Source organism: Argiope bruennichi, chromosome 9, assembly GCF_947563725.1.
Source record: "Argiope bruennichi chromosome 9, qqArgBrue1.1, whole genome shotgun sequence".
NCBI lineage: Eukaryota > Metazoa > Arthropoda > Arachnida > Araneae > Araneidae > Argiope > Argiope bruennichi.
Genome location: NC_079159.1, coordinates 24,164,874 through 24,188,877, shown reverse-complemented (window position 1 = coordinate 24,188,877; position 24,004 = coordinate 24,164,874). Strand labels below are relative to the sequence as shown.

The 24,004-nt window shown below is 30.2% G+C and overlaps 1 protein-coding gene across 3 annotated transcripts in view; it reads right to left on the bottom strand.

The window, feature by feature from the left end:
- Window positions 1–24,004, bottom strand: part of LOC129983723 (uncharacterized) — a 460,651-nt gene that overhangs the window by 83,375 nt on the left and 353,272 nt on the right. For all 3 annotated transcript variants that reach the window (XM_056093321.1, XM_056093322.1, XM_056093320.1), the window contains exon 4: window positions 8,720–8,833. In XM_056093321.1, the coding sequence (XP_055949296.1) occupies window positions 8,720–8,833 (114 nt within the window). The remainder of the gene's footprint in view (window positions 1–8,719; window positions 8,834–24,004) is intronic.

The following is a 24,004-nucleotide window of genomic DNA, read 5'->3' as shown; positions in this document are numbered from 1 at the left end:
ACGTGTGACACATTTGAAACATCCAGTGTACAGGTGAGGAGGGATCGGTATGGAGAGGGGGGAGTAGAAACTCGACCCCTTCTTTCTACCCAACCTGCTTCTAAAATCGAATTCTGCAAAGAGGGGGAGTTTGTCAGTAGTCTTCGTCGGCTTCACTGAACTGACTCTACGGGGGAACCCTACAATTCCCCCATTATATAAAAGGCCGTAGAAGTGTGCAGAAGTCAAGAATCCGCCGACAGGAATCACGCTGCTTTAATTCTTGTCCGCACTCGGATGTGGTTAAAGACGTCAAAAAAGGGTATTTGAAACTCTTCTCCAAAGCGTGACGAGGGAAGACCCCCGTAATAGCATGAAAAAAAAGCGGAAGGCTGTCACTAGTTGGGATCTTTTACATCTTTCTTTGTTACATTTCGAAGGGATGTTCAGGACGAAGTTAAGAGCTGGAATAGGATGGCATTTCTCGTTGAGTTGTTGAAAAATTAAACACATGACAACTTGCATTGTATTAGGCAGAATTTGACGAGCCTATACACGGATTTAACTTCGCATGAGTCTCAGATATATATACTTGAATTCCGAATATATTAATGGTAATAATATGAGTAAAATGTATTATAAAATAAACTACATTTTCTTTTTTATAATTAAAAACTATCTAAATAAAATATAATGAAAGCGCGAGTGCGATATTTCATTTTTAAAAAATCATTTCGAAAACAAAGGCAAAGGATTTTGCTTCATAAATGATTTGAAAATCATATATTATTAGAGAATATTGATTGTCATATATCAAGTGAAATATCAAATTGAATAATATTAGATTTGGAAAGTGTGATGATGTAGACGTGCAGAAAATACAGCTTACAGAAATTACAATTTTTAACTGATTTTGTCCAAGATTTTTTATCATGTTTGTAACTATATTTCGTTGATGAATTCAATATAGTAACGTTGTCTTATTAAAAATGTTTGGTCACTGGACTAGTTGAGACTTAAAAACGAATTGACACATTATTCGTGATTTATATCGTAATAAAGAATGATTATTTAAAGATATTTTAGCGCCAAGAAAGCAGAGGACGACAATGATCGAAAATACTAAACATTTATGAGTCTCTTAGAGGAGCTTAGTTGGCTACAAAAAGATAAGATTTGCGAGATTAATTAAATAAATTTATATTATACAGTATCAGTTTATTAATTCCCAATCCATGTTTTCGTTATTTATTTCACTTAACAAATTCTAGACGGAAACATATTCATGTTTCATCAAATAGGTACAAAATATAAAAGGACTTGCTAGAGTGCTTTAAGACCATAATTATACAGAGTCGAAAACGTCTTTGCAGAAAACATGCGAATATGTTTTGTTGATATCAGTGGGAAACATTTTTGAAATTCTTAGATGTTACAGGTGAAGTTCGAAATTGTGCGCATTATGTTCGCAGCTCCCAAAAGTTCTAACAAACTTCCGCAGAAATGTTCGGAAATTTCAGCCTCTAGATATGTATATCGGACCAAATATTTATTTATTGTTGCTACTTATGGCGCTTGTCACAGACAAGCCCGATGACGAAGACAGCGATTTTAAGTCCAGTTTTAGCGTCTCTTGTTTCAGCAGCGCCATCTTGGCTAAGAGCACGTCTTAGTTACTCACGCGACACAGCCCCTCTTCACGGGGCGAACTCAACTCATACGTTTCATTCACTCACTCACTTAGAGATCGTAATTTAGACCTGAATCATACCGATCAGCTGCGATCATGTATCCCCAGTGGAAATCTATTATAGACTTGGAAAACGTAGTGGTTACTGGAGAGGTTCGATAATGATGACGGACCTTTTTTGTATTTTTAAGATTTTTATTGTTTCTCCGCTTTCGGGAGTTGGATTGAGCCTTGCCTTTCGGCGTTGCTGCTTCGTCGATGATGTTACAAGGACTGATCGTTTTTTACATATACCGCTAGAGGGCGTTACAAGTGAGAGGCGGGGCAACATGCTTACGTAACAGTTACGACGGATTTATGCGCGCACCGACCGCCATATAAACGTAAAGTCTTCGGCCGGCAGGGTTCGAGCTGACAATTCAAGAGTGACGGATCCAATGCTCTACCAATCAGGTTATCCCGGTACTAATTTTTTTATTTATTGAATGTAATAGTTCATGTAAAAGGGACATTATTTATTGCATGAAAATGATGTTTTCGATCCTGCATATCGAAGGTCCATGGTATATTCTACTGTCTAAATACTCTGCATAATTTAATTAATAAACGAAACGCATTTTTAGCATGGTTTTTTCCCTTATAAAATACATCCTAATTATTAAAGCAATAATAAAATTCTTATAAAGCAACACACACACACACACACACACACACACACACACACACACACACACACACACACACACACACACACACACACACACACACACACACACACACACACACACACACACACACACACACACACACACACACACACACACACACACACAAGACGGCTATTCTTGAAGAATAAAAATGAAAAATAGCCAACATATTCAAATGTTGAACTTAAAAGAAAAGCAGAATAAGAAAAATTTTAAGAGAGGGGGAGAGAGATCAAACTCTTTTTTCTTTGCAAGATCTGATTACACGTCAGATTTTTTTCACTTCTCTTGCTTGAAGAAAATAAATCGTTTTCCTCCAGCTTCCTTTTTTAAAATTTATTTATTTAGGGCAATTTATTCTTTTTAGAGATTAATCTGAAAACTTAAGAAGGGATTGACCGAAAACATATAGTGAGTTTGAGAAATTTATCATTTAGCGGTTTTCTTTAAACTAAGAGATTAGGACACCTGTGTGATGAACGACTCTTCCCACCCTCTAGGGAAGGGAACTTCCTGCGACACTCTTGAAGCCCCTCTCCTCTATTCCCATTGATATTCTTACCCTGCAGTTCACAGTGCATTGATAAAGGAAGAGAACTGTTTTGAATATAAAGGTAATGTACATTGAGACTATGTATCTATAGTGCATCATGGGAAAGAGCCCTGGGAAAGCGCAGCTCCTTTGCGCGTACTTCCGGTAGGGGATATAAGAATAATGCGAATTATGCTTTTGATACAGGCAAGGCATATGAAAAAAAAAAAAAATGATATGCTATGATGTTGCTGTTTGAAAATATAACCAAGAAATTATCGTCATATTAAGGCACCAGTTACAAAGAAATCTGGATAGTTGCATTTACACATCGAAATAAGGATGCAGAAATTCTATAATTAAAGTATATATTATAAACAAAAGAAAATATAATTTTGTAATCATTATTAACTTTTTTCTCAATTGTTCTCAATTAAGCGTATAACTGAAGCAGAATATAAAAGTCGGTTATATTAAAAAGATGCGAAACATATGAGAATAACATATTACAAAGTAGAATATTTTCATATAATACTTCTAAATCAAAAGGATTTTTCTATTCAGATTCAAGTTTTTTTTCTTTTCTGTTCTGCTTCACACTTATATAAGAATGTCAATGAATCCTATTTTCATACAAAGTGATTAAATTGCATAAAAAGGGAGTTTAACTCGAATAATTCATTAGAATTCTTACATTAAAACATTTTTAATTTATTATATTATTTATGTCTCAAGAAGCTCTTTTTTTTCTGCCTAAAACATTTGACAATTTTTAATCGCTAATTATATCTTATACTTTGCGAATAACTTGGAATACTTTTGCAACGAAGCCAATGTTTTTTTTAACCGATGTCATTTAACCCTTTAAAGGGCCATTTTTTCTAGTCATATTATGTTGAAATATTTTTAGTCTTGAAATTAGAATAATAAAAGGGATTCATTTAGCTTATAAAATAAATTTAATTTGATTCATTAATTCATTTGGTTCATTAATAATTAAGTAACAAATCAAGACACATCATTTTGTGTAAGATAAAGAACCGAATCATCTAAGTTCTGTCTTTCTAAAAAAATTTGTCAGAACTTATGCCAACCTACATAATTTCATACAAAGATTGATAAATTTGGTGGGAAGCATACTTCCCACGGCCCTAGAAAGGGTTAAATATAATACTATAATAACATCCTAACTGGGTATAAACCATAATAACTAGGAATCGCCGAGGCTTAGTCGGCAGAGCATCTCATTTAAAATTGATTGGTCCGTGATGCGAATCTAAGTCACAATGTTTTATCCAAAGACTGGAAATCTTTTATTTAAATTGATATCTATTGTTTATCTAAGATCTGGAAGGTTTTAGACCTTTCTTAAATATTCAAATTGAATTGTTCTCGAACATTCTAGATATGTATAAAAACTGAATCCCATCAGTGATGGCTAAGTTCTCAATCTCATACTATTGTGAGTTGCTTCTTTCTAATAAATATAATTTTTTGTTTAAACAAACAGCGTAGTTCTTTACATCTTTATAACAATATTCAGATGCATTTGTGTAAAGTATAAGGGTTAATAAGAATTTAAAATTATCAATGTTACTCAAGAAAACAATATCGTTAAAAAATTTCAAACTAAAATATAAGCTATAATCTTAATCACTTCACATATATACGATACACTTCTATATACAATAATCTTTACACATCGCATATAGAAAAGTATAAAATTTGAAATCAAATATAGTTTTATTTCTAAAGAATTAAAATATTTACATGTAACTTATTAAAAAAATTAGATTTTTAAAGATATCTAAACCGAGCATTGAAAAAAAGCATAAAATTAAGTAGCAAGATTCCAATGTCGATGTTAAAAAAAACATTTCCAGTAAATCTAAAACAATGTACTTCAAGCACAGATTCTTTTGTTTTATATAAAGGAAAAAATAAAATCCTCGGTGTAGTAGATTGGACCCACAACAAAAAAGCCATACTCAATCTACAGAAAAAATTCTCATAAAACGGATACAAAAATATTTTATGGACTTGCTGCAACCTTCAAGAATTTTTTGAAAGGCCAGACATGAATGATGATCATAGAGATGTAGTGAGTGGAAAACATAAGAAAGGTAAGTCGTATAGCTTTCATTTTTCACATTAAAAATATGAGGAACCATCAGAGCTTGAATAAGAATGACCTACTTCTTTGCTAGAACAACATAAAGTTAAAAAAATGACTTCACTTTTTTTTAAGAAGATGATTAAAATATTTTTTTCTTTTACTAAAAAAAAGTAGGCTGCTTCGTCAGAGAAGAACATTAAAAAGCTTCACTTTTTATTCCTGATTTTAAAAGAGAAGAGGAAGAAATAAAAAAAACAAAAACAATAATAATTCTCCAGAGATGTACAATAGTTCCGGATTCAGCAATAAAGAAGAAGATATATGAAAAGCAAAAGCAAAAACGTATTAAAAAAAGATTTAAAGAAAATATCTCCGGAGATAAGTCCTTGATCCTTAAAGCAAAAAGATTTTCCGTTGAACAAAAAGGGATTCAATGTATGAAGTCTTTTTTGTTATTAGTATTTTTTTGCCCCCTTTGCTGATGGAAAAGACCATCAGCGGATGCTACATTTGCTTTTCATCTTGAGGATGAATGGAAAAAAATTATGCAAGCGCTATTTTTTTCCTCCTTTTTTGTTTCAATAAGAAAAAAAAAATAATCCACAAAGATATATAAACCCATATTCCTATGAATGGAAAAGAAAGTTTCTAAATAAACGGAAAATATCCTTTAGTTTTCGCGGATGGTTCAAATATATTATCTCAAAACTGCACCACCTTTCGTTCGGCAGGGAATTCAAAAGGGAGAAAGCTTCCTTTTTTCAATATATTTCGAGATACCTCAAAGGAAACTTGGAAATGATGAATAGTGAAAAATCTCCCCGCTTCTCTTATATTTTGTGCTACTTTCAGTTTCGAAAAACACTTGAAATAGACTATATTCCATTAGCAGCTTATTCCAAATATGTATATATCTTCCAGTTTTATCGATACGAATAACGCAACCCCCCACGTTTGTGTGAAATTCACTCGGAATATTTCAGTGGATTCTGGAAGCACACAGAATTTCGTTTCTAAGTCTTAAAGAAATGGTTTAGCAAATTCTTTGTCTCGGGGATTGTTTAGTTTGCTTTTCTTACTAAAAAGTTGAAGAAAAAAAAGCGGAGCGAGATTTTGAGTTTCAGAACAAAATAATAGCTCGATTTAACTATTCGGTATAAGTATTTATAGATGAATCATCATTAGATCTATTCTGATTTCGATATCTTACTTTGAAAAGAATAAATGCATAAAACGATTACTTTATGTTATTGCAATTCAGGATTTTGATGCTATGAAATATAGAAATTATGGCTTAAATTCGAAGTTCACAACAGCACAGATTTTTTAATTATCTGACGCAATATGAAGAATTTATCGAAAAAGAGAAGAAATCAAATTCTAATCTAAAAAATGTCCGCCAAAAATGTGCGAACGTAACGTATTAATAAAATTATATATTCAGAATTCAGTTGGAAGCAAAAGAAAAAAACAGGTAACTAAACTAACAAAGTAAAGGATGTATCTGAAACAAAATGAAAAATAAATCGTTTTTATAAGCCGATACTTATGAAGCAAAGAAAATTGATATAGGGTATCCTAATAAATTGTAAAAACAGTAATTATTGTATAAACAACTAAAAACCATATTGAAGTTTCATAATATAAAATAATTTCTACAAATATGGATTTTCATTAAATACCGAAAGTGCATTAACTGTCAAATTTATTGTCCAAATGCTATTGATAAATCACACCTATGAAGATGCAAACACCGCTAAATATGTTATTTGACATTTAGACGCCCTATCTTAAATCATTCTCAACTCGTTGGCTGGTCTGGAGCAACAAGCATAATATTTTATGCATCCCCAAAAAAGAAATTCGTCAGGGAATCCAATAAGTGAAGGAAAGGTGAGAATTCAATGATACTTCTTTATCCCAATTATCTGTTCGTTGGAATTCCATCAAATCAGATCCTTGTTTCAACAGGAAATGCTACTTTATTTTAAAATGAAACATCACTTGAGTGCAAAAGATCATGCATTCATTTTGTGAGTTCAAATGTGTATACATAATAATAATTATTGTTAAAAAAGAAAGTTTCATTTAATTTTATTAGACACAATTCTTGTTTTACACGCAGACTAACTACCTCGCATATTAACATTTGTTGAGTTTAATGACATAGTATAGTCAAACAAGGATTATAAATTTTCGAGTATCTGCAATTGTGAGGATCGACCGAGTTAATACTTATGGAAATTGTATCATCTTAATATTTAAAAAATATATATTTGTAAAAGTGACAAATAATTGCATTCATTAATCAGAATCAAGAAACTTTCGACAAAAGACAAAATTCTATATTTGCATTTTTAAATTCAACGGTGAAACTGCAATATATGTTATTAACTGTTTACGAAATGGTTATAAAAAGTTGGTATACATCCTTCGAAGAATTTCTAATTAATTAATCGAATTTTTATTTATAGTTTATTTTAGGTTTTTTTTTTAAATTCCATTCTATAGCAATATTATATTATATATATATATATATATATATATATATATATATATATATATATATATATATATATATATATATATATATATATATATATATATAATTTTAGACTTTGAGAAATATTAGTACTTCCATATCTTTATTTAAGAAGTTATTTGTCTTCAATTATTTAAGTGTCTTGAGATTTCGAGCAAAATGCAAATTAAAGATGCAGGCAATGGAAACTAAATTAAATAAGAGACGTGGCAAACCTACACACACATTCTGTTTTGTTTAGTTACACGTTTAAGAGAAATGAATAGATTTCATTAAGAAATCATTTTTGCTTTCGAATAAAGACTCGACTTTAGAACTATACACAGTACACTCCCAGTATCCGACCTAATGTGGCGGAAGAGCAGGATATCAAAAAAAAAAAAAAAAGTCGGATAAGATTTTCATTTATCTCAAGCCACGCAGAATGTGAACGCGGTGGCTGCACGGTGAATCATTGAAGCAATTGCCGGTAGCGTGTCGAGCCAAGTATAAAGTTTGTAGTAGTTTATATATGTTTATATAAACTACACGTATAACAAACACACAACACGTTTCAAGAATTTATTTGAGAAAAAGTAAGTTAAAGGATAAAAACTGCTCCTATTTTAACATAAATTCTGTAATGCCTAACTTAAATGCAATATAGAACTGCTTTTTCTTTTATTACGCATTTTTAAATCTTCACTGAAATACACTTAAAAAAACATTAATTATACCCCAAGAACGATTTACGAATGTTGTATGTACAGTGAAGTTACAATCAGGAACAGCGGCAACAATCCGTTATATTCTGGCGAAACAATGAACAATGAACAGAACGGTGCTCTGTTCCTGTCACAGTTTGTATTTTACACACGACAAGCAAGGAGGATCGTTGTAGATGCCTGCTACAATGCATTGGCAATGGTGTTGCCAATGCAACACCTCTCCTCGGGAATGTACTGTTGTTAAACAGCAGATTTCTAAACTGTCATAAAATTCCATAGAAATAAGTACAAATATCGAAGTACATTTTTAAAAAAGCAGAATTTCTCTAATATTATCAAACAGTGAAACATATAAAACTATTTATTTTTCTTCTGATTGCGTACACCTGTACTCTATTGGCATTCTTTCCTTTCTGTTTAATAAAAAGTACTTCGATCTTACTTACCACGCCAAGTTCTTCTTCGAGGTGTCGCACGCGAACTTGCTGACTCTGTAATTTCAGCTTTCCAGCTTGCAACTCCTCTTTCAAAGATTTCACTTCCAACTGGAGCATTTGCTCCTGCAAAAAAAGAACAAGAGAAAAAAATGAACTTCTGTGAACTTCTTGTTTATCGTATATGCAAGAAGAAAATGAGAACAATTAGAATTTAAACAACGTTTCTTTGCAGCCGTCTAGAAAATGTTTCAAGGTAAACAAACGTCTGTGAGTAACGGACTTCAATTATTCTATTTTGAATTGAATTGCTTTCTATAATGAATTGAGTTACCTTTTATCTCTTTAATAATAAGTCATTGCATTTTAAATGGCACAACTACAAATTAGTCTAAAAATAAATTTAGAAAAACCAATTTTTAAATGCGAAAGCACTTAAACGGTCATTCGTTTCACGTGAGATATTTATGTCAGTTTATTACAAATAATTTAATCAATGTCTTTCATAAATTACATATCCATAAGTAATTTTTTAAATATACTCAACTCTTTCTTAATGTAATTATAATTTTTTCACAGACGGATAAATGTTAATGTTAAAAAAATATAAAATTTACAGAAATAAAAATTATAATAATAATTTTCAAAAATAAAATTTATTTTCTATTTTTAAGGAATAATTTAGCTTATCACGGGATATGCGATCGATATTATATAAAAATATCGCATATCAAAAGCATCATGAATCAAAACATATCAAAGTTTGATGAGATTGTTGGAACCATTAGCGACATACATTTTTATGACTACATACAATAATCACAAATCACATACAACAATTCGGGAAATTCAGATGACTTAAGCAAATATTTTTCATCAGTAAAAGGCTTTTTCAGATCTGAAATACGACATTTTGATATGATAGTGAAGAGAGGAAAGAGAAAAAAGAAACAATGCAGCGGTTACATAATTCTATGACCTTCTCTTCTGAAACAACAGATGGCGTTGCATTAACATCATCTTGATCCTTCTTGGTAGACATTATTAAATAATATTCTAAGTGAGTGTGGAGTATTTTTGTATTTGTTTTGTCTTGTGAAATGTGGAACTTAGAAAATAATTCAATAATTGTTTCTGATACTCATTTGTTATTTTCATCTACTTCTGTATATATAAGAAAGAATTTTTAAAAAAAATGTCTACCTCTGTATATATAAAAGACAAAGAATTCGGATATTATTCAGGCATTAATGCGATCCTTCTTTACAATAAACGTGTAAAATTGGCTCCTTTTTTTAAAGTTTTATGAACATTGCTATATCTCAGTATAAAGTTCAGAGTAATATATTCAGAGTAATACTCAGTATAAAGTTCAGAGTAATATATTCAGAGTAATACTCAGTATCAGAAGTTCTAAGTAATATATTCTAAATACCGAAAAGACAACAAACAAACCTGATTATACTTCCAGTAATCTCTTCTACTTCAGAAGGAAGAGGGGGGGAGGGATATTTTTTTTCATTTCGGTTCACTCGAAACTTTTTCATTTTTATTGATTTACTTTATATAATACAATTTCAAGATCTATTATAATAAAATTTTACCCAAATTACCACTTGCAAACTACTTTTATATCATCATTTTTTTTCATGAATCTTCAATTTCACTTAAAAAAAGAAAGAAAGAAAGAAAGAAAAGAGCGAGTCAGCTCTGCTAAAAAACTCGGTCGGCCATAAATTCTATCTCACTACGGTTATGAATGGGTATCAAATCTCTTCCTTTTTACAAGTCTTTGGTGACACTTAGCCAAGATTAAAAACTGATCTGTATCACTAATTCAAAACAGGAGAAGGGGAGGGGGGATATGCGTGCGGTATAGCATTCTCAAGGAATCCAAGATTATCTCGAAATAACTCATTTTTTTGCACACATCTCCAACGTGGAAGCCCCCTTTTTTTTTGATACTTTCCAAACTTTTTTCTCTTCCTGAAGATACTATCAGCAACATAAGTGACACTCTTCTTCCCACACATCCATCATACCACAGCACTCCCCATTTAACTGTATGGAAAAAAAAATTGGATATTTTTTTATCCTCTTTTGTCTCAAGTTTTTTTTTCAGTCTTGGCCACCATTTTTATTTTGATACTTAACTACTCCCTTTTCTGTATTTTTCGCCGAAATAATCTCGGATTCTATTCAGAGACAGCCAGCGAGTGTGTGGTGTGCCGTGCCCGGAAATAACTCTCTCTGAGACTGAGAAGCGCGTTGTGTGTGTGTGTGTGTGTGCGTGTGCTTGCCCCCGAGTTATGAAAATAGCTCCAGCGTATTATCACTCATTAACTTAATTAACATCATAGCAGCTACCGAAAAGCATTACTTCTAGGATCCTCCTTCGCCAAAGCGTCAGAGCGGAAGTCATTACGAAAAGGATTTTTCGAAATTTGAAAAGGAAGAAAACGGTGAATGCAGGAGGTTTTTGCCGAAAAGAAATACGAAAGCAGAATGAATGATATTTTCTTTTCCAGCCGAGTCAACCTAATTTACCGGCTTATTGCTGTGTCATTATTTTAACGATGCCTTTCAGGATCTAATTAATAAAAGTCTAATTTATAAGCGTCGAATTCACCGGGCGTAGATGGAGAAGAATTAGAATTTCATTTCAAACATAAAAATACTTCATTAAAAATTCCGATTTAATTAAAGAGTGGAACAAAAAAATATTAATTATTAGTTCGTATGGATGTTTTCGGCAAATGCAAACCGACTCGATGTTTGCTTTAAAAATACTTTTTTTTTTACATATGATGACAAAAGTATTTGAGAATCCAGTAATTAATTTCTAAAAAGGATTATTTTTTTAGATGTTAAATATATAGTTCCTCTGAATATTTAGTGTTTTTAAAATTGTGCTGATTAGTTTCCTCATCCCAAAACAAAATTTAATCTTGAAATAAATTTTATTTTAAGGAAAGAAATTTAATAACAAATCTTTATCAAATAATATACCAAATATTTTATGCCTTTTTAAAAATCTTGTTTAAATAATAAAATATTTTGCTATGATAGTTTATGAGCAGCACTGCAATTACAGAAATATCAAGTTAATATATAAAAAAACAGATAAAAGTCAAATAAATGTGCCTTAAAAGTTTAACAAATCAAAGAGAAAATCTTCATACAAAAATACCAAACAACATAATGCAGGATAAATATAAAATATTAAAATTCAATCTAGAGCACTTTGTCAGTCTATTACAGGTTAACATTTCATCAAAAATTAGTAGCTAAAACTCTTCAAAAACTTTTGAAGACACGAAAGCATATAAATATTAAAACTCTAAATGCTTTCCAATACAGGAAATTCTGAATATCTTTGCTTATTTTTGCAGTACCTATTTATATTTTTTTTTCAGAAGCCTACTCTACACATTTTACTAGAAGTAGACTATCATGGAAAAGCAAAATGAATCAAAATGCCCCCCCCCATTTTTTTTTTTTCCAAAGACGATAATTTTACGATTTAACGACAATCTATCTCGATATAAGGAAATCCATAAATACAAGGAATTATATCGAGACAATTCAGCGTTAAAACAACATAATATTTAAAACTTTCGCGAAGTCAAAACATTCAAATATATTAATAACCCATATAACTAACTAATAACGAACATCATAGCAAGCTTGATTCAGCTTAGATTACATTTGTCTTTATTTGAACCTAATTTTATGAAGTATTCATGCTCGTTTCAGCTCATTGGACCTGTCTTCCATTTAAATTTTCATTATCAAACTGAGTAGCTATTATCTTTCATTTTCAGTTTAGGTAAAACACATTATGAGGTTCTTTGATTATTGATTAATAGTCAGTTTAATTTCATATTTCTGCAAGTTTTCAACTTAATCAACATTTTAATTATTTATTTTAAGTAATTTTAAATTTTTTTTTTTTTACTTTTATAACATTTATATTCTATAACATTTTTTTACTCGACTTGCCTGCGGCCCTAGGCAGATGCATAGTTTGTCTATCTGAAAATCCACCATTGTTTATCATAAATTAAAGCGAAATTATTCCAATGCCATTTTCATTCGCTTTACCGTTAAACTGATACTATTATAAAAATGAAATAGAATATAAAGTTAAAAGTAATCCTAAAATTTTTATTAAGTTAATCCTATTAGTTTGGTTGTTAAACTAACCTAGGTCCTTAACTTCATTAATATTTTTTTTTTTCTTTTTTTCTGCGGAAGGATTGTTTGCCACTGAAAAATAAAAAGGTGAATTAAAGGGCATAGGAGAAAAAAGAGGTTGCGAATTTCTGGTCCAAGCAAACATTTCATTAACAATGAATACAAAACTAAAGAGAATTTTTCTTTCAAAACAATGACAGCAAAGTAATTATAAATTAAAAATTGAAGCCTCTTTCATGCAATGAGAAACATCATAGTTAGAAGGTCTGAAAAGCACTTGGATTGATAAAAGAAATAGAAATCTTGAAGTAAGCACGCTATCTATGTTAGATTAATTAATATAATATAAAATTGGGCAACAGAAGACTTATGCTAATATGAATGCATAAATGGACATTAACAAAACTGCAAAATAACAGTCATACTGATATATATGCAGATAGCTAGCAAGCTTTTAGTAATAATATAGATATAAAAAATATATCTGCTGTGGATAGATAGCTGCGGTCCATGGCTGCGAGTGCGACCAGCGTAATGACATTATACACCAACACTCCCAGGATTATTTTTTTTAATCCTGTGTTCCGAGGACAAGTTTTGATTAATGATTCTCGGTAAACGTGTACTAGAATTACAGGATAATCGCAGCAGCACCAAAACATATGCTATGCCTTTAAAGTGTTTCGGGTACAAATTGTTTTATTATGTACAGCTGTCACGCTATAATTCAAGACGAAGATTAAGTTTACGGCCAGTTTTTCGTGCCCGTATCAAAGATCCGAAAGCGTGTTTCTTTTTATTTCTGCCGTGGAACGCCACATATTTTGGGATGATATATAGTGGAAGGAGTCCAATATAAAAATGATTCATGTTGGCGTAAAATCAGGATGATAAATACGTCAGAATGAGATTACATAATAGAAAGTAACGACGTAAATGATATACTTCAGAGGAACGGAGATATGGTTCAACCCACATAAAAATCTACTGAAATATAAAAGTTGAAACTAAATTTACGGAGTTAACGATTTGAATTAAACGACATTTAATGCTAAAATGAGATAAAAACATTTTAAAGACATTATAAAATCCTTCAATGTGATTGAGGTTTCAGATAATAAACAACATACTTCATAATTCATCATGAAAATAATGTATTGATTTACATATATCTATATTTGGTAAAAATTGTACACAATAATAGACGCACACAACCCTCCCCTATGTTGTTTATTATCTAAAACTTCAATCACTTCGAAGGATTTTATAATCTCCCTAAAATGTTTTTATTTCATTTTAGAATTAAATGTCGTTTAAATTAAATCGTAAACTCAAAAAATTTAGTTTCAATTTATATATTTCAGTAGTTTTATGTGGTTTGAATTATATCTCCTTTACACTGAAGAATATCATTTATGTCATCACTTTCTATTATGTAATCTCGTTCTGACGTATTTATCATCCAGCTTTTACGCCAACACGAATCATTTTTATATTGGACTCCTTCCACTATATGTAGAAATTGCAGTTATTGAGGCCATATCGTTTTCCAACTTGGGATAATTTGTTTGGCTTCTTGGAATTTTATGACAAAAGAGAGAGAAACGACGATATTGATGACCATTTCTGAAATTCCTACAAATAATTATGCCACGATTTAACTAAGAGCATGGATGCTATATAAAGGGATATCTTCGCATTTTCGAAAAAAAATTAAATAAATAAAGAATAAATCAGAAACGAACTAAATAATATTTAATAAAAAAATGCAAATCATGTTAACAACAATGATTTTGCTTCTATCAGATATAAGAAAAACCTTCAATATTTTATTCAGCTATATGATTTATTTTTAACTTAATAAAATCTTGTTATAAAGTTATTTTCTACAATAATTCTGCCAGCATTCTTAGAGTTTCATTGTTCTAAAAACATTTATCAAAACTCCTATTTATAATATTTCAACTTATTTTACAAAGTTAACTTTAAAGGTGGGTTTACATTCGGGTAGTTATAAGACGGCCAGTAAGACAACGCAAGTGCAGAAAGGGACTGATTTATGTCTGCCACAATTTCATAAAGCAGATTCAGACATTCTATGCTTGGCTATAAATTGCCGTTATGACGCCCCTGAATTTTTCTTTTTCATTGCGTATCGTATTAAAATGATGGATACTATCGTAAAAAAGAAAAAAAAAACATAGTAAAATGAATAATAAAAAAAGGCACAGCATACGAAAATTCAGAAAAATGTGGAAAAAGAAATAACAAACAAAATTTTAAAAAAAAACTCGCATCAGAAAGAACAAACAGTAAAAAATGTCGTAATTAATCTATGATAAGTGATACATTTTTTCACACTAAAAAAAAACCCAGCCAAATTCTACAAGCGCATGAGCAGTAAGAAAAAAAAAAAAAAAATACAAAACAGTAGCATGTTGTATTTTTTCAGCCTTTCTAAAAATGCCTACTGGCCGTCTTATAACTGGCCGAGTTTAAGCCCACCTTTAAAATTAACACATTTCAAGGAGACATATTTCTATTTAAATATATAATGCATTTCATGACTTAAGCATCTGTAATACGACAAGAAATGTTAGTATTAAATATTTCATACTTTTTATGATTTAAACATAGATAAAACCATAAAAAAAAGGTTGATCCAAATAGATACTAGGAATGCATTTAGAAAAGCATAAACAAACACAGAAAAACATAGCACTCGACGAAATAGATGAGTTATAATTTTAATATTTCTGTTATATATGTCGTGAAAATGCAATAAATGTCGAACACAAGGAATGCAAATTTTAAAAAAATGGAAAAAAATTTTGATTTATATATCATACATGATTTATAACAGTCAGAGCCCGAATTCGTTACCGTATTATAAAATTTCAAAATTTCAGTTTTCTGTCTCCGCTGTTGTCTGTTTCATAAACTCACATATTTAAAAAAAAAAAATTAATGGTACTATAAATACGTCCAGCCCATACTTTCGCCTCTTAGTTATGCAGCTGTTACATCAAAACAGAAAAACGAGATGCAATGCCAGCCAGATCAAAGCCACGATAACATAACTAAACCAAGTTACAACACGCTCTGTTTTATGAGTAATGATGTTTCTGAACCATTATAGGTGCGCGTGTGGTCAGTACGTCATGATTACAAGTGATGCTCTATCCTCCCACATATTTGAACCGGCTGAAGGTATCTTAATAGCACCCAAAGTATCGTAGTCTGCGGCTAATCTTTTTGAATCTACTTCGATTAAGACCAATAATGAAAAGTATGCAAGCTCGAATATCTATCTATCGTAGATGCAAACAACACAAGCATCAACAGGAAATGCGTGAGAATTGTTGACATTTTGGGAGATAAGAATGACCTAAATTTATGATGTTTTGACACGGTCTCTTGTCACACACAAACTCACATATAATAATAAATTTATAACCCCGATGGGACAGCAATAACAAAAAGCAAAATAACGGTTCACATAACGAATGAAGTTGAATAGTTCCATGTTTATTTGGAAATGGATGGAAAATTCGCAGGCAACCGTTATAAAACATGAGTGGTAGCATATTCCGCTTGATTTTACACAATAAATTAATTCATTCAGAAAATAAGCTGTTTGTAAATTGCATATTGAATAATTTCATGTACAGTTGGAAATGGATGGAAAATTCATTGGTGATCATTATAAAATATGAGTAGAAGTTCATTCCGCCTGATTTAATACAATAAATTAATTCATTCAGAAAATAAGCTGTTATAAATTGGACATTGAATAGTTTCATGTACAGTTGGAAATGGATGGAAAATTCACTGACAATCGTTATAAAATATGAGTAGAAGTACATTCCGCCTGATTTAATACAATAAATTAATTCATTCAGAAAATAAGCTGTTATAAATTGCACATTGAATAATTTCATGTACAGTTGGAAATGGATGGAAAATTCACTGACAATCGTTATAAAATATGAGTAGAAGTTCATTCCGCCTGATTTAATACAATAAATTAATTCATTCAGAAAATAAGCTGTTATAAATTGGACATTGAATAGTTTCATGTACAGTTGGAAATGGATGGAAAATTCACTGACAATCGTTATAAAACATGAGTAAAAGTACATTCCACCTGATTTTACACATCCCGCTTGATTTTACACAATAAATTAATTCATTCAGAAAATAAGGCTGTCTTAAATTGCACATCATCTAAAAACAACTGCTTAACACATTTGTTTACGTTATTGGCAATAAGACCGTCATAACAGTTTCTATAAATAACTTCTAACAAAAACTTTTCAAGTTTAAGGGATTGGCAATAACGATAAATTACTAAAGATCTCAGCAAATATTTTTTCAAAATTTAACCAATCAAAATAAATGGTGCTGATTTCCCACCCTTTCTAATCCCCACATTTATTCTCTTAAAAACATATCATTCGATGCTTTTACCACTGAAATGATATAAGCCTCATAACTGCCACCTGCTAAGAAATTCAGTACCTCTTATTGAATCTTGTCCAATATTACTCGTTATAGGCGAAATCTTTTTTTTTTTTCATCGAATACATAAATGCATGGACAATGGCTACTCTGAAAGGGTAGGTTTAACAAACCGAAATCGATGTGGGACTAGAGACGAGGGAAGAAGGAAGCCCAGAGGGAACGAAGTCAAACATTCATTCAAAGAAGTCGGACTTTACTTAGTACACAGAGATTCGCTCTCTCTGAGGTCCTCCGAGACCCAAGAAGCAGCCATAAAAAAAGAGGAAGAAAGATTTGAGATAAGATAAAGAGTCAGAAGTTTTAGAGATTTTTCTTTCATTCGAAGTTTGTAGATTTTCTTGAAACTACTCAATCTTGTTCTTTGCGATCTGGAAATTTTAAATGATTTCAACTAGAGAAGAAAGGGAGAAGTTTGATATTTGTGACCTTTCTCTATCAATTAAATATCCGGAAGTGAAAGATGTTGGTATATTCGAGAGAAATAAAATTTTCTAGTGTCCAGAAATTGTAGCGGATGATCGGAATAATGTTTAGTGTTATAATTACAAGTAAACAATAAATTTTCCTTCTATATTATCGGCGTTAACTGGTTTGTATGAAATAGGTAATCGTCTATTCAGAAATTTCCAACCTGTATTAAGCATACATTTATGCGGGAGTATGTGAATGAATTGTTGTTAATGAAAAACTCTACAAAACGTAAGGAATTAAAATAGAGAAAAAAAGTTTCATGCTGTTATTTCTCCAAATTGTTATGAAAAGTGAAAGTTGTGCGAATCTAAAAGTCTTTTAAGTAGATTCAAAAGGCGAGTATCCAGAACAAAGAGTTAAAGCAATATGATATTTAATACTTTTAACGAATACATACTTGTAGAAAAAATACTAGTCATACGAATCTACTGACAATACAGGTGAAATTATATTTTTCTTCTTCTGAATCTAAATTTTTTTTTTAACATTAATAAGGTTTTACGTTTTGCTCAGTGCAACATTGTTAAACCATGGCTATTGTACCAGAAGAATCTAAACAACTCAATTTTATAAAACTTAGTTTTAAGAAAATCTATGAAATTGTTTCAGCGATATTTTTATTTATTAGGGCTTGGAATTACTATATTTATAGAAAGCGAAATAAATTTTAAAATTAAAAAATAAACCTTACAAATGTTATTAAATTATTTTAAGTCATTTAACTTGAAGCTAACTTATCCCACCCACCCCCTTTATTATCCAAAAAAAAAAAAAAAAAAAAAGGAAAGAAAGGGGTAAGGAAAAAAAACCTCCAGTTTTTCGCAATAGGATAGCGGTGAAGATGTAAAACGATAAAAGATGTTTAAAAATAAAAATGATTAATCGACGGTTAAAAGTGGAAATAGAGGTTGGGAAATGCTATTCAAAACAAATCGTATGAAAATTGAACAGATATACAGATTTATAGTAGAAAACAATCACCATGCAAAATACAATAGTAAATTTTCTAACATCTCAGTAATCTAACTAACAGTAACTTTCTTCTAAATTAACAGTCATTTTCTTCTATTCTCGCACTCGATCACTTATTCTAATCACTCTTTTTCCAAAATAAAAAAATAAATAAACAACAATAAGCACTTCAAACTTTAAGAATCGTCCACATATTTAGCATTTTTAGGTTGAAATATTTACTTAAACATTGAAATTTATATACTAATAGTTAAATTCAGGATACATAAAAAAGATATAAAACGTTTTATTATAATAAAAACAGAATAAGTTCTTCAATGATTATAAAAAATAATAAATAAAACTAAATCTATAAAAAAAAATTCATTTTAAAGTTGGTCGGTTTGGTTTATTATATATAATGGCACAAGAACCAAATATGACAATACAGTGCAAAATATAAGCTTAAAATATAAGAAACGATTGTATGAGGATAAAATGTTTCAATAAAGGCAAAATTTTCAAAATTCTATCATAAAATTGCTTATTATATTGAATTCTACTGCAATACGATTAGAAATTTACCTAAGAATTTTTAAATAAATGGTAAAAAAAAACCTATTGCTCTTAAAAAATTAAAAAGATTGTTCACTTACCACCATTTGCATGTCCAGTGAAAAAAAAGCAGAGAAGCTTAGATATTACCCGACTAAAAGAATAGTAACAAATCGGATAACTTTCACGGGATAATTTTTTATCATATATTGAAGTCAATAACTTTCACTGAACCAACACCATATCATTTCACAATTCACTATTTAAAAATACGGTTAAAATGGCATTTTCGAAATAATAATTTATACATATCATTTACAGAACAATGACATTTAACGTGTTGCAATCGAGGTAAAATATGCAGACAAGCATCTGCCACGAAAAACAATGAATTTATACCAAGACATAGCAATTACACAACATGCATGTCGTTCTTTGTTTAATAACCTATGCACGACGCAATAAAACGTTCTATAAGTTCCAAGTAATGGCTTGACAAATGAGCAAACGTATGACTCCCCGGGCGTATTTGGTATTTGAAAACCATTAACAGAAAAAATATACGCATTTCATAAATCAAGCGTACAAATATAGCCAAAGTTCAATGAATTCTTTGAGTTCCTTATTATAAAGCGTTTCATATATTTCATTACGCACGCCAGCAATTTATAGAAAATACATAATAGTTGTTAGGTTATAATTTGCACGACAGCTATGTTTACAACATTTTAGGAGCCACTTTGTAAAAATAAGATTTTATTATGTAATAGATATGATATAAAAATTGATTTATTACAACACATGATCAATCAATTTCTACACAATCATCGTTGTTTAACAAAAGCATAAATAGTAAAGAGTAAACATGAATACAGCAATGTCTTTTATTTAATGGTAATTTCTATGAGGACAATTGTGTTTATTTTGCAATCTCAGCATTAGATAAATTGTTCAGCATTACAATGTACAAAAGTATTCATTCTGATTTTGAAGTCAATATTCTAATAAGTTGAATATTTCAGAACATGATTGAAGAAATTACTAATGTTGGAACATAAGAAGCAAAGTAATAATAAAAATTGAAATCCTCTATCATAAATAAAGTTATCATGTGAGAACATTATTTTTCTTAAATCACGTGGTATCAATCCGCCCCCCCCTCAAAAAAGTCATGTTCTCACATACTTCGCAATCACTAAAATTTAGAAAAACGATGGTTTTTTGACCATTTCAAAATCAATCGAGCTCTAAAATGTTCTTTCTCGGGGCTAGAATTTTTTTTCGTGAAAAACTGGTTTTAATCATTCACGTGACTATTAGATTACGCATGCGTCGATATTTAGAAAACGATGTTTTTTTTTTCTTTTTAATCTTAAAATTGTTTGAGCTCCAAAACATTTTTTTGGCAAGCTAAAAAAATTGAATATATATATATATATATATATATATATATATATATATATATATATATATATATATATATATATATATATATATATATATATATATATATATATATATATATATATATATATATATATATATATATATATATAATGCACCTTATTGGCTAGACACGAGAATCGGGTACGTGGCGGACATTACGCCAAGTTGTAATTTTTTGTTGGCGTCAAATGTGACAAACTTTTTTTATCATTTTCTAATAACCTTAAAAGCGAAAAATCAATGTTTCAAAAGCGATAAATCGCCAATTTTCTCCCAGTGCGTTTTGAGGCTTCAAAAACCAAAAAACGAAGCAACATTATGTTCTCACATGATAATAATTTTACTAAATTTCAAATACTTTCTTTATTTTATAGACGTTCTGTTTCACTCAATTTTCTTCTTCATCACTAGGGAAAGTAAATACGGTATTAAGATGAAGAGAACATCAATAGAAAACATATATTTACTATTATCTAAGTACTGATAAACTTTTCATGTTCATTTCAATTTAATGATTTAACTTGAAAAATATCATATATCCCGGCTTTAGAGCATTAACCGTAATTCATTATTGTTAGAAAAACCATGTTCACATTTATTTTTGATTATAAAAAATAAAAAATAGAAGTATAAATTCATGATGCTTTTTTATCATACTGCTTCTGGTATGGTGGTTGGATCTCGCCACCCTGGTGGGTACATAAATAGGTGGGGGATCTGGCTCCTCCCATCGATGACGGGAAGTACTTCCTTTGGGAAGGGTTCTACCGTGGCCGGTGACGGCCCTTAGGACTCAACCAAGTTCCTGCCAATATTGCTGTTGCGGTGGTCCGGTCATTCAGTATTCTTTATCCGTGTGCCTTCGGGCGGGTCGGAGAGTCAGTGATATGACTTAACGAGTATGATCCACTTCTCTGTATTAAATTAAATACAAAGAACTAACCTTTAAAATTAGATTCAAATCTAATTAAATTAGAAGCTTATAATTCAGAGAAACAGTTGCTTTCATATTCACATGAAATTCCGTAATTAATTATCACTCTAAATTTTATCTAAATAATCCTTTGCAAAATATTTTGTTGCAGCAAAATATATAATTTCGGCCGGGAATTTCGTTTTATATATTTATCTTCCATTTAAAGAGAAAGCAACTGCTATTTAAACAAAATTCTGTTGAAACTTTTATCGTTATCATTCGATTAATTTAAAAGCAATCTTCAATCGTTGAAAACAATCAACAACTTAAAATATTTATATTTATTTTTGAAATAAAATGTTTTGTTAATCTCAAATGTAGGAGTCTAAAAAATATTATTATCTTATTATAGGTTGAATAATATATTAAGCTCTTACTTTTGAAGCACACATCAAATGAAAAGAAATGTAAAGGAATGTTTCGATAATTATTCCTTTCAATCCCTATAAATACTAATTGTTCTTTGGAATTGTAGAAATGCTTCTAACATTTGTTTGTTAGCTCATTTTTTTAATAGATATTTTTTATCTTGAATTCGACAGTTTTTCCGGTTCAGCAAATTCTTAAAAAAAGTATCCACTCGCATATTTTTATCTTTTACTTGGTTAATTGCACTAATTAGAAAATAATCGTGTCCCATGCTAATTGATAATTATCATTCTAACAAGCTGGTATTTTTTTGGAGTAGCAGAAAGGACATTTTTTTTTATCTAACGCATATCGCTTGCTAAAAGAATTCTTTTAGGAATATTTTTAAATTAGTGCGGGGGAAAAAAACTTAGAGACAGAATTACAATAAGCACTTTTCAGACCTTCTAGATAGTTGAGAGTTAAATCAGGAAATAAATTGTAGTTAAACTTTAAACTAGAATAAAATCTTGAAAATATCATACTTAGGTATTTCCTTTTTAAAAAAATATATTAAACATGGCACAATATAGAAAATTCCTTGAAAGATTATATAAATTAATACATTATCTATTTTCATTGATATGTTTCTCTAGAATCAAGAAAAATGGCTATTCAATTCATTTTGACGCTACCTTTAAATACTTCTTTCACATCATGCTTCATTAAGGATTTTCATTATCACAAAATTACCTCACATTTTTTAGATTTTTTTTTGTACAGTACTTTTCCGAGTGCCCGGCCTAATGTGGCGGAAAGACGGGTGGATAACAAAAAAGCCGGATAGGCCGGTGTTCTATGAATTCATTTCTTTGCCCACCAATACCAGAAGACAAAGTTTTTATCCAAAACTCACTGTTATAATACGTATTTCCTCACTTCTTATTGATACTAATTCCTCCGCTTATCTCAATATGAACGCAGCCACGGCCCGGTGAATCATAGAAGAAATTACCGGTAATGTGTCAAGTTAAAACAGAAGGTTCTGTATTGGTAGTTTATATATGTTTATAAACTGCCCTGCACATTTCAAGAATTTATTAGAGATAGAGTAAGTTAAAGGATATAAACTGTTCACATTTCAACATAAATTCTATAATGCTCGATTTAAATGCAGATAACATAAATAAAACACTAACGTAAATCGTATGCCTAGTTCTTAAGAAAATAGGCTCAAACTGATTTTTATTTTTAATTGATAAATGGTTACACAGATATGAAAAGGTTATCCAAAGATAATAGTTTTGAAAAGTCTTTAATAGGTGACTTAATAGATGCTTTGCCCTCCTCATTTAATTACGATAAAAGAAAACCAGGCCGGATAGTACAAAAGCCAAATAGTTGCGAACCGGATACTTGGAGTGTATTGTATTTCACATTTGAAAAAACATTATAATAACAAATTATTAAGAACCTTTTATGTCAAATGCTAAGTATCACATTTGAAAGTCATAACATTTTCAGAAAACAATGGATGGAGGTTAAGGTATTATATAATTTATTGCGATTAATTAAAAGATATAACTAATGTAGTTAGAGTTGCAGCAAAATGCAATATATGCAAAAAAAGGGGGGAAATGCAAATACCCATTTTAGGACTATTGTTCTTTAACTATTCTTCTTCCACTTTTAACCATATTTTCACAAACTGTAAACATTTAATGAATTTTTCTTAAACACCAAAACGTCTGCAACATAAAAATTATAACTTTGAATGTCAATAGACTTTAATGTAAGTCCGTACTTACTTTTTACGTCTATGACAGTTT